Raw genomic sequence first — 21,778 nt, forward strand, 5'->3', positions numbered from 1 at the left:
GCTCAATAATTGCAATTATTATTTTACATAGCCAAACTTTCATTCAAGTAAATAGGCATCAAATATTTTTGAACATAAAAGGATCAGAAAATATAACACCCATTAGCATTCTTAGAGAATGAAATTTCAGGCAACCAAGAGATGAAGGGAGGAACTAAACATGGTAGCCAGTTGAAATGTAGGACTGGGATGAAAACAACCCTGGGGAATCTATTTCATAATAATTGTTAATACAAATATCTGATACTTCCTAGAAGCTGGCTATGTATCAGGCACTGTCCCAGTGCTATACATTTATTATCATGACAACAACCCTGCTATATCCATAGAACCTATTGTATTCATTGTAAATATACAGAAATGGAAATATTTGTTAAGTAACTTGCTCAGGGTCACACAGCTACAAAATGATAACGCCAAGATTCCAAAGTAGGCAGTCTGGTTCCAGAGCTAATTCTCTTGAGCACTATTCTATACTGTTCAGAATGTTAATATTACAAACTATACCAGTAAAAGTAATAAAATTAACAAAAACCAAGAAGAGGAAATGTAAGAAGATGGTTGGTGGCAAAAGGATATTGATTTCGTTATTTTTAACATCCAAGGTCAACAGATAACATTTACATATAATGTATCAAATAATAGAGAAAAAGTACATTCAAAAGTATAGAGATGATTACTAGAAGAACTAATAGTAATAATGATTAAAATAGGTGGAGTAAAGGAGATGGGATGAATGGAAGTATAATTTTATCATTGCTTGTAGTGGGGAATAAAAAGATATGGTCTAAAGAAATAGGGAATAAAGTATATTTTTAAAAGTTATAGTATAAAGCTAACCACTAGAGGAGCTAAAAACACTTGAATACAAACCTTCCTAAGTTATCAGAAGGAAAACGCATAAAACGAATTAAAGAAATATATACCATCTAGAGAATGAAATAATATGAACCCTTAAAAACAGAAAATAGGTCATAAAATGTGATACAGAACTAAGTCATATCTATAAATGTCAATGGGATAAGTTCACATATTGAAAGAAAAAATATCCTCAGAAAACAGATAGTGTCAAAGAAGTCGAAAATAAAAGATGGTACACATATATCAGCCAAATGCAAGGGAAAAAGAATAAGTCACACTCTTATACCAGATGAAGGTGAATTCAGGGGGTCGGGGGTAAGGGTGGAAGCATTAAATAAGGCCAAAAAATAAACAAAAGGCTCTCTATAATTATAAAACATATAATCCACAATGAAGACAGTACAGTCATGAATTTCTATAAAGCAAATAAAGTAGCATTAAAATTTATTAAGTGAAATCTATAAGAAATAGAAAAAGAAATAAACACAAAGGCATTAGAAGTAGAAGACCCTAATTCACTTTTCTCAGTTCATGGCAGATAAAGAAGTTTCTAGAAAAAGGATATAAAAGAGCTAAATAACCTGACTAATAAGGTAGGTCTAATTGCTCTGAGAACAGAGAATAAACTTTTCAAATGCCCATGGAAGCTTTACAAAGTTATACCCAAAACTCAATACATTCCACTTAGTAAAAATGGCAGAAACAATGTTTTCCAATCACAATATAATAAAACTTGAATTTAACAGAACTATATCTGGAATATTTTAAATAGTCTTTTAATTCTTGAGTCAAAGAAAAAGTGCAAGTTAAAATTGTAAGTATTTAGGAAATAACAATAATGATGTATTTTTAAAAAATGTATCAGAAACTAAAGATAAAGTTAAAAATAAAATTGAAGGGGCCAGCCCGGTGGCTCAGGCGGTTAGAGCTCCATGCTCCTAACTCCGAAGGCAGCCGGTTCGATTCCCACATGGGCCAGTGGGCTCTTAACCACAAAGATTGCCAGTTCAGCTCCTCAAGTCCCGCAAGGGATGGTGGGCTGTGCCCCCTGCAACTAGAAACGGCAACTAGACCTGGAGCTGAGCTGCGCCCTCCACAACTAAGACTGAAAGGACAACAACTTGATGCTGAACGGCACCCTCCACAACTAAGATTGAAAGGACAACAACTTGAGTTGGAAAAAAAGGCCTGGAAATACACACTGTTCCCCATTAAAATCCTGTTCCCCTTCCCCAATAAAATCTTTAAAAAGAAAAAAAAAAAGAAAAGAAAAGAAATTGTTGACTTCTTAAAAAAAATAAAAATAAAAAAAACAAAAAAATAAAATTGAAGAACTGTTTCAAGAAGTATGTAAAGTCTAAATTACAGTAACAAATGGCAAAGAACAAAACAGATGAATTAAAAATTCAAGAAATTAGAAAAAAATCTAAAGAAAGCAGAAAGAATGAATTAATCAATATAAAATAAAAACAAAAGGCTATGCTCCTGTAGCTGAGAGAATTCCTCTGATCTTTATCTCCCAATTTCTGCTTTAGACCTTCTTGATCTTTTCTGGTTTCTGCAATTACCTTTTGTTTGCTTTTTCCTAGAATTCTCCATCTGGTTCCCTCAGTCCGATGACATCATGCTGCAACCGGATCAATCTTGCCCAGCTCTGGCTCTTGGGATCTTACAACCTATCAGAGAGCCAACGCTGGGCTTCCTCTTTTGTGGGATACGAAGTCAAAATAATTTATTGAGGCCTTCATTTTGGGGGCTTAAATTTTTCCATGATCCCAAGGACACAGCCAAAGCATGCCCACTGGGACCCCTCCGAAAACGTCCTACAGTTTGCTGTGAGAATAAGGATTGCCTTCAGCTAACCGAGAAGTTCCCCCGTGAGCCCTCAACCGTGCCTGCTTTCTCTTTCAGACCTGGCTGCAACCAAAAATATTAGGTTTTACCTTCAGAAGAGGAGCAGAACAATAGTTTTCAGACTCGTTTCTTTGGGGGGAAAGGGCAACCACATGGGGAGATGCTCAATACTTTCTTCCCCAGGTCAATTTCTGGAGATTTTTTAGGAAATACAGAACTACCTGTTTGCTATCCCTGCTTGGTAACAGATGGCCATGAATTTCATTGGCATGTTTCCTCACTAAGGCAAGGTGGTGGCAGTTACTCAGGCCTTACTCAGGAGTGGGAGTAAAACCTCCTGCAGGTATAGTTTAGGGTTTCTGAGGAATTAAGATTGTAGAGACCACATCCTTTGACCAAAAAGAAATAAGAAATCAACAATAAAAATAATGTGGGCCGGCCCAGTGCCTCAGGCAGTTAGAGCTCCATGCTCCTAACTCCGAAGGCTGCCTCTTCAATTCCCACATGGGCCAGTGGGTTCTCAACCACAAGGTTCGCAGTTCAATTCCTCGAGTCCAGCAAGGGATGGTGGACAGCGCCCCCTGCAACTAGCAACAGGCAACTGGAGCTGAGCTGCGCCCTCCACAACTAAGATTGAAAGGACAACAACTTGACTTGGAAAACAAAGTCCTGGAAGTACACACTGTTCCCCAATAAAGTCCTGTTCCCCTTAAAAAAAAAATAATGTAAAAATAAACACAGGCATGTTTGGAAACTAAAAAGCACATTCCTAACTAATTTGTGGTTAAAGGAGAAATCAGATTGGAAATGCAGAATATCTAGAACAGAACAACAAAGGTATACACATCAAAACGTGTGGTATGCAGCTAAAGCAGTTCTTAGAGGGAAATTTTCAGCCTTAAATGCAATGATGAGAAAACAAGACAATATAAAGAGTAAGCACTCAAATAAAAAAGCTTTAGAAAAACCCATTGTTATGATAACAATAAGAGAATAAACCCTCAAAAGAGGTTAAAAAAATGCAGAAATTAATGCAAAAAAGATCAACAATACCAAAAGCTAGTTCTTGGAAAACTTGAACAAAAGAGATAAGCCTTTAGCAAGACTGATCATGAGAAAAAAGAGGAGGCAGAAATAAAGATTAGAAAAGAAAAGGGTAGTGATAGCGAATAATATAAACAAATCTATGGCAATACATTTGAAATGAACATTATTTCTAGAAAAATGTAAATAATAAAAAATGGTAAAAGAAGCAACAGAAAATCTGAGTGAGACTAATAAACATTTTTTAAAAATTGAATCAGTAATGAAAAATCAGTAACAAAAAATATCAGGTGAAGGTACAGTCTAGGAGGACCTCAGGGTACCATCCAGGCTGTTTCTAAGAGTGGAAAATGGGTAACAACATAAATGTCCATCAAGAGAATGGCTGTATAAATTGTGATATATTCATACAATGAAATACTATACAGTAATTAAAATGAAAGAACTTGGCTTGTATGTATCAACGTGGGAAAATGTTGAAAACATAACGTCAAATGGAAAAAGTTGTAGAATGATACGTGCAGTTTAGTATCATTTATTAAAGTTTAGGAACGTGCTATATACTATATATTATGCAACACTATATATTATGGACCCATACCCACATAGTGAAAGTATGAAAACATGGTGGCAAGGACTCACATCAAACTGAAAATGGTGGTTACCTCTGGGGAGGAGGAAGGAAATTACTGAGAAAGATAAAGAGAGCTTCAACCGTACTGTAATTTTTTTTTTCTTTTTAAACATGAAGCAAATATGGCAAAAGGTTAAGATTTGTCACAGACATGGTAGGTACACAGGTGTTTGTCATATTGTTTTCTATATGTTAACATTGTTCTAAGAGCTTTTCATGTATGTATCTCTTTAATCTTCACAACCTCCCTAGGAAAGAGGTATTACCATTATCTCCATTTTAGTGATAAAGAAACTTGGGCAAGAGAGGTTAAGAAGAGGTGAAGACAGAGCAGGTTAGTGGTGGAGCTGAAATCTGACTAACCCTGATAGTCTGCCTCCAGGGCCTGCCTGTGCTCTTAACCACGGAGGTAAAAGAACCAGAATTGCTTATCTTGGAGAGGAACATGCAGAGCAGGTTTAAAAACAGCTGGGTCACGCGCCATCCCCAGTGCTCTGACTAAGGGGCTCTGGTCACCCTCCCTCCCTCGGCACAAGAAATTCAAAGTAGGGCCAGGGGTTCATCTTTCGTTTTCTTAGACCACACGATCAACTGCATATATAAAAAGCACTTGCTGAATGGATGAATGAATCAAGAGCACTCTGGGTTTTTATCCAGAAATAGGGCATTTTATTATGAACAACTTCTGGGACAGAACCCATAGAGCTATCCCCTCCAGCTGTCCTGATCTTTGCTCCTGAATCTTGGGAACAGGTTATCCATAACTCTGCCCCAGGTCAACATTTAAACGTGACTATAATGCAGAGACTCAGCTCCCGCTCCCCACACAAGAACGCAGGGTATGGTGAGGCCAAGAAGGAACAACAACGGAGCCATGGATGGGGGCTCATACCACTATATTCTCGCTGGCGGCTGGGTTGCAGATACAGGAAGCAGGAGCTACAATCTGCTGTCCGCTTCTCTGCCAACCAACCAACCACCTTGCCAGCATAGTCATGGCAGTTATATTAGTGGCTAATGGCTAATCGGTAACAGCTGATAGCCACCCAGCGACAGCGGATGGCCATCTGATTACAGCTGATGGCCATCTACCACCCAAGCCAGCACCTTTCCACATGAGGCCGAGAGCCTGGAAACTCTCCACGTGAAGGAGAGAGCAAATGCAACGAACAAAAAAATGACACTACAATTAATATCAGATAATTGTTTCTCAAAATAACAATAACTTATAGAAGGGAAAACTCAGAGAAAAATAAAGTCTTTCAATTAATAATAAAATAACCACAGTTAGAGAAGCATACTGAATTACTTATGGGTAAAATGGCATGATTAGTCTAAATCAGCTTTAAGAAACTGAAGAGAAAAATGAATCAACATAGGCAAAATGTTAATCACTAAACTGGGTGATAGGTACATCATAGTTCATTTTAAGATTCTGTTGACTGTGGGGACAGAGCCCCAGAAAGTAGTTTACAGGCTCTTGGCCTCACGTGGAAAGGTACTGGCTCGGGTAGTGGATGGCCGTCAGCTGTGGCTGATTGGCCGTTGGCTGTGGCCGGTTAGCGGATTGGCCGCTAGTATAACTGCTGCGGATACGGAGGAGAGCCGAGGAGAGCCGAGGAGAGTGGAGGAGAGTTGTCAGTCAGTTGGCGGAAAGGCGGACGGCAGGTTGCGCGTCCGGTGGGCCCAGCCTCCAGTGAGACCATAGTGGTATGACTCCCCTACCTATGGCTCCATGGGTGTTCCTTTTTGGCCTCACCATATCGTGTGTTCTTATGTGGGGAGTGGGACCAGAGACCCCGCAGGCCGCCCCGCACAACAAATGGCGCAGCGAGCAGGGTTCTCCCGCACGACAGTGACCCTTTGCACAATACCCATCTTCCCATAAACAATCTTGATACTGTGTATTTCCTTCCTGAGCCTATATGCTCCCTTCCTTCTTTCCTTAAATTCCCAAATCTAACATCATTTATGTTCATGTTATCTTCCCTGGTAGAAAGTAACATGAGTTGAAGGCAGAGACACTGCCATATTCACCTTTGAACATCCCCTTCCCCTGTAGCACATAGCACAGAGTTTGGTATTTAAGTTTCTGGTAAATGTTTATTAAATATCCACCATAAAGAACATAGTAATTTTGATTTTACAACTTCACTGAGGATAAAATTAATACTTTTCCATAAAATTTAAAACAAACAAACAAACAAGAAGAAACCAATATCTTATCGGTACACTGGTAAGCAGTGAAGACAAACCTGGCATTCAGCAACAAGAATCGCATTCTTGTTTTGAGCACAGGCCTCGAGCCAACCCTGCATCAAAGAGGCAGTCACACACAAAAGGCTCTTCCACTTGTGGCTTCCATCACAAACCCAAAGCAAATTTTCTTCATGCTGGTATAGAAAGGATGGTTGACCACACACTGTTTTGTTTCTCAAGCAGGGCCATACACACAAACTATAACCACTGTCAGTAATCCGATCTTCTAACCAAAAAGACAGAGATTATAAAGAACGTTCGACTTTACAGTAGGAAACTCAGCAGAGAACATCAAAAGTTTTTCCAGCCCTCAGATTTTATTACTACGATTTTTACTATACCCCCTCCTTTGCTTGCACATACCTCATTGTACCAGAAGATGGCACTCCTGGGCTACATTTTTACAAAATCCATCCAAGCTGAAGGAATAATTTCAACTATGGAAACTGCACCACAAGGGGCAATAACAATGAACAGATGCATACCTAGTTTTTAAATAATTTCCTAAGATCCGTGTTCTAAAAACGTATTCGGACAATCTGATCAATTTCTCATTACTTAGGAAAAAACAGAGGAGTTGGGTTCTTAATGTTTGAACATTCTCCACGCCTCTAGTCAGTATCCTCTCCCATGCCCTAATCAGCTATTTAAAATCTCCACCATCTCTGCATCTCACTGTGTCTTCAATTTCTCATTCTTTCTCCTGACTTCTTTCTCTCGGCCATTAACAATGGTGCTCATCACACTCTCTTTTCCTCTCCCTACACACACACACACACACTCTTTCCACTTTTCCCTTTCCTTTTGTTATAATGTCTCTAATTTGTTTTAAAATTCTTCAGCGTACAGTGTGATGTATGTGTGTGCGTGCAGGTGAGTTTATAGTCCAGGTGCCTCTAATATCCTAATCAGGAATGCAGGAATGTACAGGTGCTCCGCTAGCGTTCCAATAAGGTAACAAGAAAACCCCTGCTCCATATCTTGATCAAAATTGATCCGTTTCTAAGATTTTTGTTAATTAGCAAATTAGGATTTTATTGGTGAAAACTGTGGCTTGTTAAATAGCACGGCAATGTTAGAAATGGGCTATTGGTGAAATTAAAGGTATTTAAGATACGTGAACTGGCTAAAATACGGTGAGATATTCCCTATCTTTTCACAAAGAGGGTATAAGAACTATAACCTTTGAAGCTATAACCTTTATCTTTAGGGAGGTACCCAGGGTAATTGTTTTAAAACAGAGACTCTAAAACTTTAGGGAGCTTCAGTCTCCCAGGGGTCTTGTTAAAACACAAAGCGCTGAACCTCTGTCTCAAAAGTTTCTGACTCATTCGGTTTTAGGTAGGGTTGAAAATTTACATCTGTAGGAAGTTTCCAGGTGATACTAATACTGCCGCTCAGAGACCACATTTTGAGAATCACCGGTTACGAATTTCTGATCATAAGGGTAACAAGCCTCTGGAGAATCACTGCTTCTGCCCCTAGTAAATCTTTCATGCAAGTTAACAGAGCACCCAAAAGGACAGAGTTAGATCTTGAATGAGTTTACAGACGGATGATATGAAGTGTTTTGTGTTATGTGCTAAATAAATGCCTGTATGTGTAGCAGAAATCATTTTCATTTTAACATAGTAATAAGGTTGTGTGGGAGTAGTTAATACTCACTTATATCAAACATTATCATTGGCTACCATTATCTTCAAAACAGAATCTAGGAGGATGCATGACCAAACGAGATTACTTTAAAATAATTTCCAACCAAAAGGTAGAAGCAACCCAAGGGTCTATCAATGGATGAATAGTGTGGGGGCAGAGCCCCAGAGAGTAGTTTCCAGGCTCTCGGCCTCACATAGACAGGTGTTGGCTCAGGTAGTAAATGGCCAACTGTGATTGCATGGCCATCAGCTGTGGCTAGTTGGCCGTCAGCTGTAACCAGTGAGCCATTGGCCACTAATATAACCGCTGTGGCTATGCTAGGAGAGGGAAGAAAGATGGCGGTTTGAAGGACAGAAGGGAGGAAGAATGGGGGCTAGCAAGAAGATGGCGGCTGGGCTGGCAAGTGTGGATGGTGGTTTGAAGACAGTGTGGATCCAGCCTCCAGTGAGAGTATAGTGCCGCCAGAGAGAATATAGTGGTATGACTCCCCTACCTATGGCTCCGTGGGTGTTCCTTTTTGGCCTCACCATGTCCTGCGTTCTTGTATGGGGAGCGGGAGCAGAGACCCCGCAGGCCGCCCCGCACGACAAATGGCGCAGCGAGCAGGGTATGGTGCCGGCCAACGCTCTCCGAAGAGTGGTGGAGCAGTTTGTGCGTATGAACACTGAGTATCTGGAAGACCAGGAGGAGCAGCTGCCGGAGAGCTGGACCCCCGTGGAGGGGTGGGAGGACGTGGACGGTTCTCCCACTAGCACAGGAAAAGCCATGCAGCTGCTGGAGAGATGGAGCCCCGTGGAGAGGTGGAAAGATGTGGATGGTTCCCCAACCAGCACAGGCCGGAGAAAGCAAAGGTCGTTGCAGCCCTGTGGGCCGGGGAAGTTCCTGCTCAGGCAGCCCGGATGCAGGACTTACAGTCCCAGGAGGTAACGCTTGCTGAGTCCTCCGTGGGAGATGAGGGTGAGGTCAAGGTCGTCCTTCACCCCAGGACAGCCCTGGTGAATGACTATGGACTATGGGGAATTGCCTTCCATCCCTAATTTAATGGACCGCTTGACTGTTTGTTTGGGAACTGTTGTTAGTGGAACTGGGGGATATTTGCTTTTGTGTCTTGACTGGCCGCCATTGAGAATATGTAAGCACCTTGATTGTGAGTCGCTGTTGTTCCAGCAGGGTACCCTGAGAGGCACAGAGAGAGTGGCAGTGCCCTGAGAGCCCTGGCTGAGTCCAGGAAGTCTGGCTGAGCCCTGAAGATACCCTGGCTGTGCCCAGGAAGTGTGGCTGTTCCCAGAGAGAGTAGCAGTGCCCTGAGAGCCCTGGCTGTGTCCAGGAAGTGTGGCTGTGCCCACAGAGAGTGGTAGTGCCCTGAGAAATTCTAGCTGTGCCCGGGGAAACTAGTGGTACCCTAAGAAGTCCAGGAAGTCTGGCCGTGCCCAGAAGCACTGGTGGTGCCCTGAGAAACCCTGGCTGTGTCCGGGAAGACAGGTGGTACCCTAAGAAGTCCAGGAAGTCTGGCCGTGCCCAGAAGTACTGGTGGTGCCCTGAGAAACCCTGGCTGTGTCCGGGAAGACAGTTGGTACCCTAAGAAGTCCAGGAAGTCTGGCTGTGCCTAGAACTACTGGTGGTGCCCTGAGAAACCCTGGCTGTGTCCGGGAAGACAGGTGGTACCCTAAGAAGTCCAGGAAGTCTGGCCGTGCCCAGGAGTACTGGTGGTGCCCTGAGAAACCCTGGCTGTGTCCAACTGTGATTGCATGGCCATCAGCTGTGGCTAGTTGGCCGTCAGCTGTAACCAGTGAGCCATTGGTCACTAATATAACCGCTGTGGCTATGCTAGGAGAGGGAAGAAAGATGGCGGTTTGAAGGAGAGAAGGGAGAAAGAATGGGGGCTAGCAAGAAGATGGCGGCTGGGCTGGCAAGTGTGGATGGTGGTTTGAAGACAGTGTGGATCCAGCCTCCAGTGAGAGTATAGTGCCGCCAGAGAGAATATAGTGGTATGACTCCCCTACCTATGGCTCCGTGGGTGTTCCTTTTTGGCCTCACCATGTCCTGCGTTCTTGTATGGGGAGCGGGAGCAGAGACCCCGCAGGCCGCCCCGCACGACAAATAGATAAACAAAATGTGGTATATACATACAATGGGACACTACTCAATCTTAAAAAGTAAGGAAATTCTAACACATGTTACAATGTAGATGAAACTTCAGGACATAATGCTAAGTGAAATAAGCCAGTCACAAAAAGACAAACAACACTGTGTGATTCCACTTTTGAGGTTTCTAGAGTAATCAAACTCATAGAAACAGAAAGTAGAAGGGTGGATGCCAGGTCCTGGACTGGGGAGGGGAAATGGGAAGTTGTTTAATGGGTACAGAGTCTCAGTTTTGCAAGATAAAAACGTGATGGAGACTGGCTGCACACAATGTGAATATACTGAACACTGCTAACTGTACACTAAAAATGATTAAGATGCACTATGGAAAACAGTATGGAGGTTTCTCAAAAAATTAAAAACGGAACGACCATATGAGCCAGCAACCCACTTCTGGATATTTATCCAAAAAAAATAAAAACACTAACTCAAAAAGATATACGCACTCCTGTGTTCACTGCAGCACTATTTACAATAGCCAAGATTCTGGTTTTTTGTTTTGTTTTGTTTGTTTTTCGCTAAATCTAGCAACAGTACTCCCAGTCTCAATTATGTGCTTCTTGTTTATTTTTCTGTATTCTCTACTAGTCTGTAAGCATTTTCAGGGCAGAGACTCGTCTTATCTCATATCTCCAGGTCCCAGCACAGGGTAACTAAAATAACACGGTGTTTGATTGCTGGCTTGTTTCTTTGAAATTGGCTTTAACCCTTAGTCTCTTTATTGCTTCTCAGGAATGATGCAAATGATAACAAGACACCTAACGTCTCTCAGGATCACGGTGACCACCACATGATGTAAGATGCAGCATAACACAGCCAGGCCACCAGAAAGGCTGTTATCATTTAACCAGTCAGGTTATCCTTAGAATAACACTTATGGATATTAAGATTGGAAATAAACTTGTCCAGTAAGTATTTTTCTGTAAACTCACAAAGAAAAGATTGGTAACCTAACTCAAGTTGGCATGAAGGCAGACTACTTTTCTTCAGAGGAAAACATTAAGCTCATACTTTGAAAACAGTGTGTTCCAATTGGATTGGTTCCGTATATTTTAAAAATATAGGATAAGAGCACAAAATGAACCTCTGGAGTCAAATTATTGATCGTAAGCAAATGCAAAAACTAAATGAAATTGTTAGTTATGTATTGCCACCTAACTGAAAACATGGTTCTAAATATCTTAAATTTAGTGTATGCGAAGATAGTTGTTTTAATCAACAAACTATCGTCTCTCAAAGTTAAATCCTAAAAGAGACTGTAATAAAATTGAGAGGCTCTTTCGTCTTTTAATGCTTCCATTTTAAAGCTCCTGCTCATATAATCGTCACAGAGGTTCACCAGAATGGCATGGGGAGTGAGTGATTCCTTCATTAGTGCCCAGGTAAGACGTCACTCTCGATCATGGAGGAACATGCCAGAAATATCAATATTAAACAGTGCTGTCCTGAAAAATGTAGAGAAGGAAAATTTCTCTAACTCTCCCACTTTTTTTCTTTTTTAACGAATCCAGCAAATTACAGAGTCAAATTGTGCAAAATTTCTTTATGATTAGGCTCCAAATAGGACTTGCTGAAATAATGAGTGAATTAGTGATTTCTATGGTCAGAGAAAATGTACGGTACAATGAGATATACAACATTATAATTAGGTTGGTGGAAAAAAGAGAAAAGCACAACTGGAAAAAAAATGGATCCCTCCAAGCACATCTAATTAAGGTTAGTTAGTGGTTGCCCTCAGTTTTAGAGAGCTGCCTTTAAACAAAGAGCAGAACACAATTCTCATTCCTTACAACTTCCACAAGTTAAACTTGGCTTCCCAGGGTGCACTGCCTCCACTCCATTTCCTTTCTCCAAAGTTTTAAAAGCCTATTATGCATTTCACTAGAATCAAGTTCTAAATAATGGATGTGACAGTGGAAAATTTCATACTTTTATTAAAAACTGAAAACAAGAAACTATTCAAGTTGCAAATCAATTTATAATATGCTAAATGAATCTCAGTTTTGGCTCCTAGCTCCCTAGAAACTTAAATAAATTAAGAATCTCGTTAACTTTATAACATCTTTCAACAAAAATCATCTATTGATTAGAGAAAACATCTCAGGAAAATAACAGTAATAACCTATAGTGATTTCCAATGTGGAAGAAATAGACGATTACTAAAAGACTAATACATAGAGCACACAACTTATATGAACTACATATCTGATTTGTTCCACCTTCTAAGTTTTTTGGTTTTTTTTTTACAATGAAAGGACAAAGAGGAAAACATATTAATTTACAGGCAGCCAAAAGACCCAATGACTAATGCATGATTCTGGGAATTCTCAGATCTAATGTTAATCAGCATCTTGCTCTTTGGGATAAAAGTACTAAGGCAAGCCTGGCTTATAATTAGGAGAAAGATGTTCCTCAATGCCTTTCCAAATTCCTTCTATTCTATAAGGGCTGGCAGAAGTTCTCCTCTATGAAGACTTTCTCTCCTGTTCTACCCACTGTGATCTCTCTTTCACTGAAGCCATCTTTCTTTAAACTTTTGTAGTACAACTATTTGTAGTACAAACTAAATAATTTTAACCTGATGTGATGGCCCTTGGATGTGTCAACTTGGCGAGGCTACAATCCAGGTAAAGAAGCAAATAATAATCTAGGTGTTGCTATGAAGGGATTAGTCCACAAGCAATAGACTTCAAGAGAGATTATCCTAGATAGTCTGGGTGGGCCTGATTCAATTAGTTGAAGGACCTGAGGAGAATTGCTGAGGCTTCCCTGATGAAGAAATTCCACCTGTGGATGGTCAGCAGCGTCAGCCCATGTCCAGAAGTTCCAGACTGTCCTTCTTGGCAGCCTACCCCATGGATTTCGGACTTGCCTAGCCAGCCCCCACAATTGGGTAAGCTAATTCCTTCTAATAAATCTCACTTTTTAAAATTGAGGTATAATTGACATACAGCATTATATTAGTTTCAGGTGTACAACATAATGATTTGATATTTGTATATAACAGGTGCTTCTCAATTTATGATGGGGTTACATCCCGATAAACCCATCATAAATTGGAAATATCATAAACCAAAAATGCATTTAATACACATAACCTACCGAACATCATAGGGTAGCCTAGCGTACCTTAAATGTGCCCAGAACACTTACAATAGCCTACAGTTGGGCAAAATCACCTAACACAAAGCCTATTTTTATAATCAAGTGTTGAATATTATGTGTATCACTTTCACACCATCATACAGTCAAAAAATCATAAGTCAAACCATCATAAATTGGGGACCATCTATAATGTGAAATAATCAGCACAATAAATCATAAATATCGATCACTATACAGTTACAAATTTGTTTCTTGTGATAACTTTTAAATCTACTCTCTTAGCAACTTTCAAATATACAATACAGTATTATTAACGGTTTAATACATGAGCTTCCTTTATCCTCACAACAGGTGAGGATATAGGTGAGACATACAGGATTATTAATCCCCATTTACAGCGCCTAATAACTTGCCCAAACTTACACAGCAAAGGAATGGCAAAGGTGGAACTCAAACGTGAAGCTCTTTTATTCCCATGCTTATGCTCTTAACTACCATAGTTAATGAGCCCTCACACGTATGGAGAGAAAGGGGAAGAGACAGATATACAGAGAAGAAAGCTATGGAAGCCAAGATAGACTACGATTTTTAAACACAAGTAAACTGCTTATCACACTGTGATCACCTGCCAACCCTAACGCCTAAACAATGATCTCAGCTTGGAGGCAAAACTCTAAATGGGACAGCCACAGTAATCGTCTGGGGACTTTAACTGATAAGAAATGGAAGCAGAACACAATTCTAGCTAATTTAATGCTTATCTTACCAAAACCTGAAAATGATGAAGTAGTTTTCTGAGACTGAAATATATCTTTTTCCTAAGGCTGGCTTTAAAAAAAAAATTGTACTTGCTTTGCACTTGGGAATTATGTTCTTGAAACTTACCAGAACCGGTAGTACTAAGATTAGTAGTGCTAATATTGCATAGAAATTATTTGATTAGAACTAAAAAGCAAGCACAAAAATCTTTTTAAAGTATATATTAAAGCTTCAAAGAGCTAAGAAGATAGTGAGAAATTTGATCAAGATCTGGGAGAGGATAAGATTTGAGAGGTGAGCCTAGATTTTGTGGCTGCATTTGCCTGGAGACGTGTGCCCTGAAATATAGTCTTAAGGAAGACAAAAATCTAGTCCAGCTCCTACCAAGGGGGTGGCCTTGGTACACCATGCTTAGTGCGGAGACCCTGAAGGGCGGGACCCCAAGAGTAAAAGTTAGCTAAAAAAACCTCAGAGGTGTGATTTGACTTTTATAGCCTCTTTTTCCCTCAGGCATTTTGCTGATACAGGGCATGTGCAGGGGTCTGAGGACCAGTACTGTATACTGGTAGAGAGTTGCTGCTGGGGATAAGAAACGAGCAAGCTTTTACAGGAACCTAAGGAGCCAGTTACCCTGTTGGGATATTTGCCAAATCTTGAGGGTAAAAATCTCATTGGAAAGTCTTTGAAAAGCAGAGGAGATATTTTGGTAGTCTCACAAGATACAGACTAGAGTTATGAACCTGCCAGAGGAAGAAACCCCAATGGATTCCCAGGCTGTCAGTTAAAATTCCTGGATGGCTATGTTCTTAGAATGGAGATGAGTCAAACAAAGTAGTTTGAACTTTACTAGAGGTGCAACCCAGAGTCCACATGGCGTAGCCCCTGATTGGGTGGAAGTGATCAGTTACCATTATATCTTCCTACTAGAGGGAAAGGAAACTCTCTCTGCAGGCTTATGTAAAAAATCACAGGGCGTGCCAAAAGACAAAATCACATGACCAAAAACAACAGATAAACATGAACGATAGAAACAGATCCACAGATGATCCAGATATTGGAGTTATCCAAAAATGATTTTAAAGTAACTATGTTCATGTTCAAGTAAATAAGAAAAAAGGTAGAGAAAATAAGTAAAACAATGGATAGTTTCAACAGAAAACAGAAATGTATTTAAGAGAATCAGGAAGACAATATAGCAGTTCCTCAAAAAGTTAAATATAGAATTACCCCATGATTCAGCAATTCCATTTCTAGGTAGATACCCAAAAGAACGGAAAGGGATTCAAACAGATTGTGGCACACCAATGTTCATAGCAACATTATTTACAATAGCCAAAAAGTAGAAACAACTCTATAGCTGACCCTTGAGCAACACGGGTTTGAACTGTGGACCACTTATATGTAGTTTCTAAAAAGCTTTATATATAATGTTAACATAATGTTTGCTTTATGTTTGTTTAATGTTTGTTTAATGTTTGCTTTATGTTTGTTTAATGTTTGCTTTTTAGTTCTAATCAAACAATTCCTGTGCAGTATTAGTACTATCTTAGTACCACTGATCTTAGTACTACCACTTTTGGTAAGTTTCAAGAATATAATTTCCAAATGTTCAACTACAAAAGCCAGCTTTAGGAAAAAGATGTATTTTAGTCTCAGAAAACTTTTTCATCACTTTCAAGTTTTAGCAAGATAAAGCATTAAATTATGTTAAAAGTATGTTCTGCTTCCATTTCTTATCAATTACAGTGAAATTAAATTAAGGAAGAAATGATGAGGTACTTCAACTATAACTCACTCATAACAGAACATGTAGCATTATGCTTTACATTTTGAAGGTTATCGTAATAATGTTAGATAAAAGCATATCCATTTCATTTTGGCTTAATTTCTTAGAACAGTATTTCTAGTATCACCAGATGTTACAGGTCTTCCTTGGAGGGCTGTGGTGGGGATGGGATTTTTCCTAATCAAGTATATTTGCTTTCTCTGGAGATGTACAATGCACATTAGTATATGAAAGACCTTGAGAAGTCCTCAGTCAAGTCAGAGATTTATCTTTGTTTAACCCTCTGTTTGCAAATATATCTGACCATTGAATTCTTTTATCCATGAAATATCTTTTAATGTGCCCTAAGGCACCTACTTTGAGAAAGGCGGCCTAGAAGGGAAATAAACATTTCAAATAGTTTTGGTTATTTATATGTTATCATAGTTGATTATATAACTTCTGCTTCTTTCTTCATTGAAAGTGAGTTTTGTGGGGGGTTTTGTTAGCTTTATTAAACTTTAACTTTCTTTGTTAGTCTTTCCTGACAGAGAGAAGCAGAAAGAGTATGAGCTTCATATAGAGACAGAATTAGGATCAAATTCTGGCTCCACCAACACGCCTGTAAAGTACCCAATACATTGCCCGGCCCCAGAGCTTCCTTCTACCTTAAAACTCCTCAAGGATCTAGAATAGCCATTTGGAATAGACATAAGATTGATAACTTGAACTTTGATTTGGGACTCTTTTTTACTAATTCCCCTGCTTCCTATACTTTTTATATTAGTAATTTCTCCCTTGCCTAGTTAAGAGACTATAATATTCCTAGGGAATACTTTTTTTTTATCCTGACTGATAAGAGTACCTACAGTTAAATTGATTTTTATTTTCTTAGAACTTTGGAAAGCTCAGGTCTCCCTGTCTCATGTTCCTATAACACTTGCAATTATAATACTTAACTTATCTTATTGCAATTATTCATTTTATTCTCTGCTAGACTATAAGTTTGTAAGGTCAGGCTGCCTTATCCCCTGCTATATGCTCACAACTAGCTCCACTGGCCTGTGATCACTCAGTAGTTACAGAATCTTTAATAAGTTATAACAATTGGGATCCCAACAATCATCATTGTCAATAATATAATTCTCATATGAAATATTTTCATATTATTTATATCAGAAGATATTAGTAGAAAACAAGGAGTTAAGTTTTCTCATCCTCAAACATTTAAAATATAAGTACTATGGAACCATAATTACTACTAGAAATCTTAGATTTGTAAAGCGATTTTCCTGAGATATATCTAATTATTAAGATAGAAATTAAATAAATGCACGTATACACTTTTTAGATAAATTTCTGGTATTCAAAAATGACTCCATTTATTCAAAAGATGTGTTCTGGAAAGGTTGCCTGTCCACAATACTTTCATACACTAAACATTAAAAAACTCATCTGATTAAACTGACTTCAAGAATATCTGAAAAAGAAATTGCTCTTTGTAATAAGGATGCTCTCATACTAGTCTGTATTAAATATTTAGATTTCTGAATATTAGATTTTTCAAAGTGGGGAATGGTCCTACTTACTTGGTCTTATCAAAATGCTAAGAGGTTCAGCACAACCTGAAGGTCAAATTAACTTTTACTTTTCGAAAGTAATTATTAGTAAATATATAAGTAATAAACATAATGTGTTATTAATGTAACTTATTAATATAGGTTTTTCCATATATTAGAAATAAACAATACTTACTATTATTTTCTTACAGTCCTTTCCTCTGCAGAGTTCTGTATAGGTGGAGTATTGCACATATATAATCCAGCTTCCAACAAAAACCACCAACCAGGAAAAGAAAAGATATTTCATCCGCACATATGAGAAGCGAGCCTGTGAGTAAAAGAGCACATAACAATCATTCATTCAGCACCAAGTCAGCATTTATTGTCCTAGAACGTGATTTTTCCCCCCTTCTTGGAAGAACTCAATATATATTCTAGGCTTTCATATTACAATTCCTTTGAACAAAGTGCACTTTCACTGAGTCCAAACAGCACTGGTCTTAGAAAAGGAAGCTCCTTGGTCTTGCCAAGGAAAAAGGGAACAAAATACCCTTTAGAATGTATAACCTTTCAAATACCACCAGCATTGAAAGCTACTTGTTAAACACAAGCACGTGTACCATGTGAGCCTGGGACACTGTCAGATCAGGTAAAGAGACACACAATTCCTGTTTACACACGCTCACACACAAATGTTTCAAATAAGAATCGTAAAGTTCTTCATGGATAATCATGATAAAAATAACTGTATTAAAAAAAAAAAAAAACAAGAACAGAGAATTTGGCTATTTGTGTAATGTCTCACAGTGAGGTACAACCAGAATAAGAAATTACACTCCTATTTTCCTATTGTATACACTAAGGCCTTATGTTCCTCTATTCAACTGACCAAATGTTTCACCTAGTAGATATTCTTGAAAATTGAGAATGTCACAACTATTAAAGGAGAAGTGAGTGGAGAAGAAGGTTTAAGATATAAAGAATGCATTACTCTTTGCATGTCAGCTTGTAAAGCTGAATGGCTCTTCTTTGCGTTGTTTTGCTCCCAGTGCTGTGGTATCTAATTGCAATTTGGGCCAGTTGGTGCCCTTTCTCCATCAGCCTGTCAATAAAAGATTGCTGCCACCAATCTAATGCCAACAGACGTCCCCAGCTGGGGTGCAGTAAAAGAAGAAACTTTATTCAGGTGAATAGTTTGCAAACCAGGGAATGCAGCCGCCAGTGGAAATGGAAAGTGTGCTTCCCCTTCACCCAAAGGAGTCTGGCTTATATAGAGAATATGCCCACTCCAGTCCCTGTTTGGTCCATTTTTACACAAATGAGGAATCCAAATTTGCACAGTTTGATTGGTCCAAATAGTACTGTCCTGATTGGTAGGAATCTCATGTCCTGATTGGTCATTATGAAGCTGCTCTAATGGGTCAGTAAAGATGCAAATGAGGATATAGTTGTGCAGCTCCAATTGGATGGAGCAGATCTCAGCCCATTCGTCGAAATACAATTCCAGGAACTCCTTTATAAGATTCCTGCTCAGACACCAGGACATCAGTGCAGGAGGCTGGCGGCTCAGTCTGCAGCTTTTCCCTGATAAGCAACGCGTGTGAGAGGCCTCTGTAAACAATGGCTGCTAGATTCTGTTCATAAATTTGGGCCCTGTTAACTACAAGGAGTCCTTTTTGGTAGGTATATTCCTTCTCGGAATCAACAAAGCACATGCACGTATCAAACACTTTAATGTTCAAAAATGTCAGTTGGTCAAGATACTTTGACATTTATTTTTTGAATCTGGAGCTCCAATGGTCTGGTTTTATAAACAATAGAGTTTAGAACTATGGTGAGAAATGAACAGAATAAATTAAAGATATGTAAACAAAAAACAAAAAGCTAGTTTTGCTTTTACAATCACAAGCTAGTTTCTCACACTGGGCAACAGTAGGATACTGTGAGCATACACAGAAGGCAGAAAGAGATGAAAGAGACATAAAAGTGCACCTGCAGAAGACAATGAGAGCAAAGAAAAGAGAGACTCAGGAAATACTCAATTCTGTTGGCCCTATTTATGGTTTAGATATCAGTCTTTGTGAGATTCACAGATGGTGAATCCCAGTACCAAAAAGCTTGAGTATAACGAATTCACAGCTAAATGATAGGTCTTTGAGCTTTATTATTTTAATTCTATTACAATATGAAAAATGCCTTTAATGCAAGGTGTTTTTGTCTAGTCTAAATTAATCCAGTGAAAAGAAAGTTTAGACAACTCCAAATTAAATCACACAAATGACAATGGGGATATATGCCAAGGGGTTTGTTTGAAAGACATTTAAGATTACTTGGCCTTAATAAAAGGTCTGGTCATCAGATAGGAATGGATATGTAATAGCATTATGAGGCTTAAATAAGAATAAATGACACAGTATCTATAGAACCAAGCACAATGCTAGGCACATAAAAATACTCAACAAATGTTAGCTAAATCAATATGCAAGGCACAGAGCAAAAAGCCAATAATGCCATCATTATGATTTGGCCACCACCTTCTTTTTGAACTTGCCAAAAAGAAACTGAATCTGAATCTGATCAAGCCTTTAGCTCCAACTACCAGTTTACAGGAAATACAGGAGACAGGAACAGAAGTGACACCTAAGTAAGTGACACTATCAGGATACAATCAGTAAACTCTAGGCTGTGGGAAATGCTACAACACAACAACCCAGTTTCTTCAAGAAATAACTTACAAGGGGGTAAAGAGAAGATGGGAACAACTAAAGATTAAAAATAGTTAAAAAACAAATAATCACAATATGTGGATCTTCTTTGAGTCCTGACTCAAATGAAAAAATATGTGTGCGTGTGTGTGGGGGGAATGACATTTATGAGACAATGAAAATTTGAAGACTGACAGGATACCTGATGATATTAAGGCATTATTTTAATATTTTAGATAGTAATAGTCTGTTTTAATGTTTAAAGAGCCCTAATCTTTTAGAGATAGACGTTGAAATATTTATCAATAAAATGATATCCAGAATTTGCTTAACAATAACATGGGAAGGGAAAAGTATGTGGGGTACGGTTGAAACAAAATTGATATTATATTGTACAATAAGACATACTGCCACACCAGGATATCCCCTTCCCACACATTCAGCAAGTATTTATTAATCGTCTACTATGTGACAGGTACTGCCTTAGGCACTTTCAGCACGTCTCGGATCAGGGTCAAACACATAATAAATTTATCATACAAGTACCGTTAAAATAGTTAAAAGTGTCACTTGAAGGACCATAGCATGGCATGATTTTACTTTTAGAAATCTAATTTTATATTATCATTTTGTATGATTTTTTTGAGATAGGGTTTTAAATCAAGATTAATTTCAAATAGTAAAAAACACCAGGGAAGACCTTACACTATTTTCTTTTCTCCCTCTTCCTGCCTTGCTCCACAGTAGGGATGTATCACCAAGTAAAGAAAAACAAAACAGACCTGGTGAGTAGCGTTCTCTCCCAGTGTTCGGGATTTAGTCCTGTCTTACCTTCTACTGGACACCCATCTCAAGAAGTCTAGTGATGTCAACTGCCCTTTAGATTCTCCAACAATAATTTTCTCAGATTTTTGACCAATGTTCAATAAAACTACCACAAAATGCTTTCAAATGCACAGTAACCTTAACAGGTGTTGGAAACTAAGACTTTTGTGTATTTCTCCCTCCTGTGTATCCTATTTAATAAATTTGAAATAATTTTGCTTTTCTATGTTGTTCAAATGGCTACATTTTTCTATTTTCTCTGGCATATGTTTAAACTGAAAAACACCCTGTGAACTGGCTTGCCTGCTGAGTGTTCATCATGATACAGAATGCCAAAAATTTGGAGAGGAAGTTAGATTAATGACGTTCCCAGCAGGGCACTGGGCATCGCCTCTTGTAGACATAATGACAAAAGTAGTGAAATACATACTTATTCCAGCATGCCAAGGAAAATTACTGTGATTTGGGGGTAACACAAAACAGTACAAGGACCTTCATGTGTCCTTTAATATCTGTAGATCCTGCTACTTTATATTTAAAAATAATGATTGAAGAAAAACAGCCATGAATGACATCTATAGCTATTAACTAATTTTATTTCCCT

At 38.8% G+C, this 21,778-nt stretch overlaps 1 protein-coding gene across 3 annotated transcripts in view; it reads right to left on the bottom strand.

Annotated features, from left to right (window-relative positions):
* Window positions 1-21,778, bottom strand: part of DIPK1A (divergent protein kinase domain 1A) — a 90,100-nt gene that overhangs the window by 11,122 nt on the left and 57,200 nt on the right. For all 3 annotated transcript variants that reach the window (XR_012497304.1, XM_074335143.1, XM_074335144.1), the window contains one exon: window positions 17,838-17,972. Coding sequence is in view for 2 of the 3 variants with exons in the window: in XM_074335143.1 (XP_074191244.1) it covers window positions 17,838-17,972 (135 nt within the window). In the remaining variant the exon portion in view is untranslated. The remainder of the gene's footprint in view (window positions 1-17,837; window positions 17,973-21,778) is intronic.

The sequence above is a fragment of the Rhinolophus sinicus genome, linkage group LG06, assembly GCF_036562045.2.
Source record: "Rhinolophus sinicus isolate RSC01 linkage group LG06, ASM3656204v1, whole genome shotgun sequence".
Taxonomy (NCBI): domain Eukaryota; kingdom Metazoa; phylum Chordata; class Mammalia; order Chiroptera; family Rhinolophidae; genus Rhinolophus; species Rhinolophus sinicus.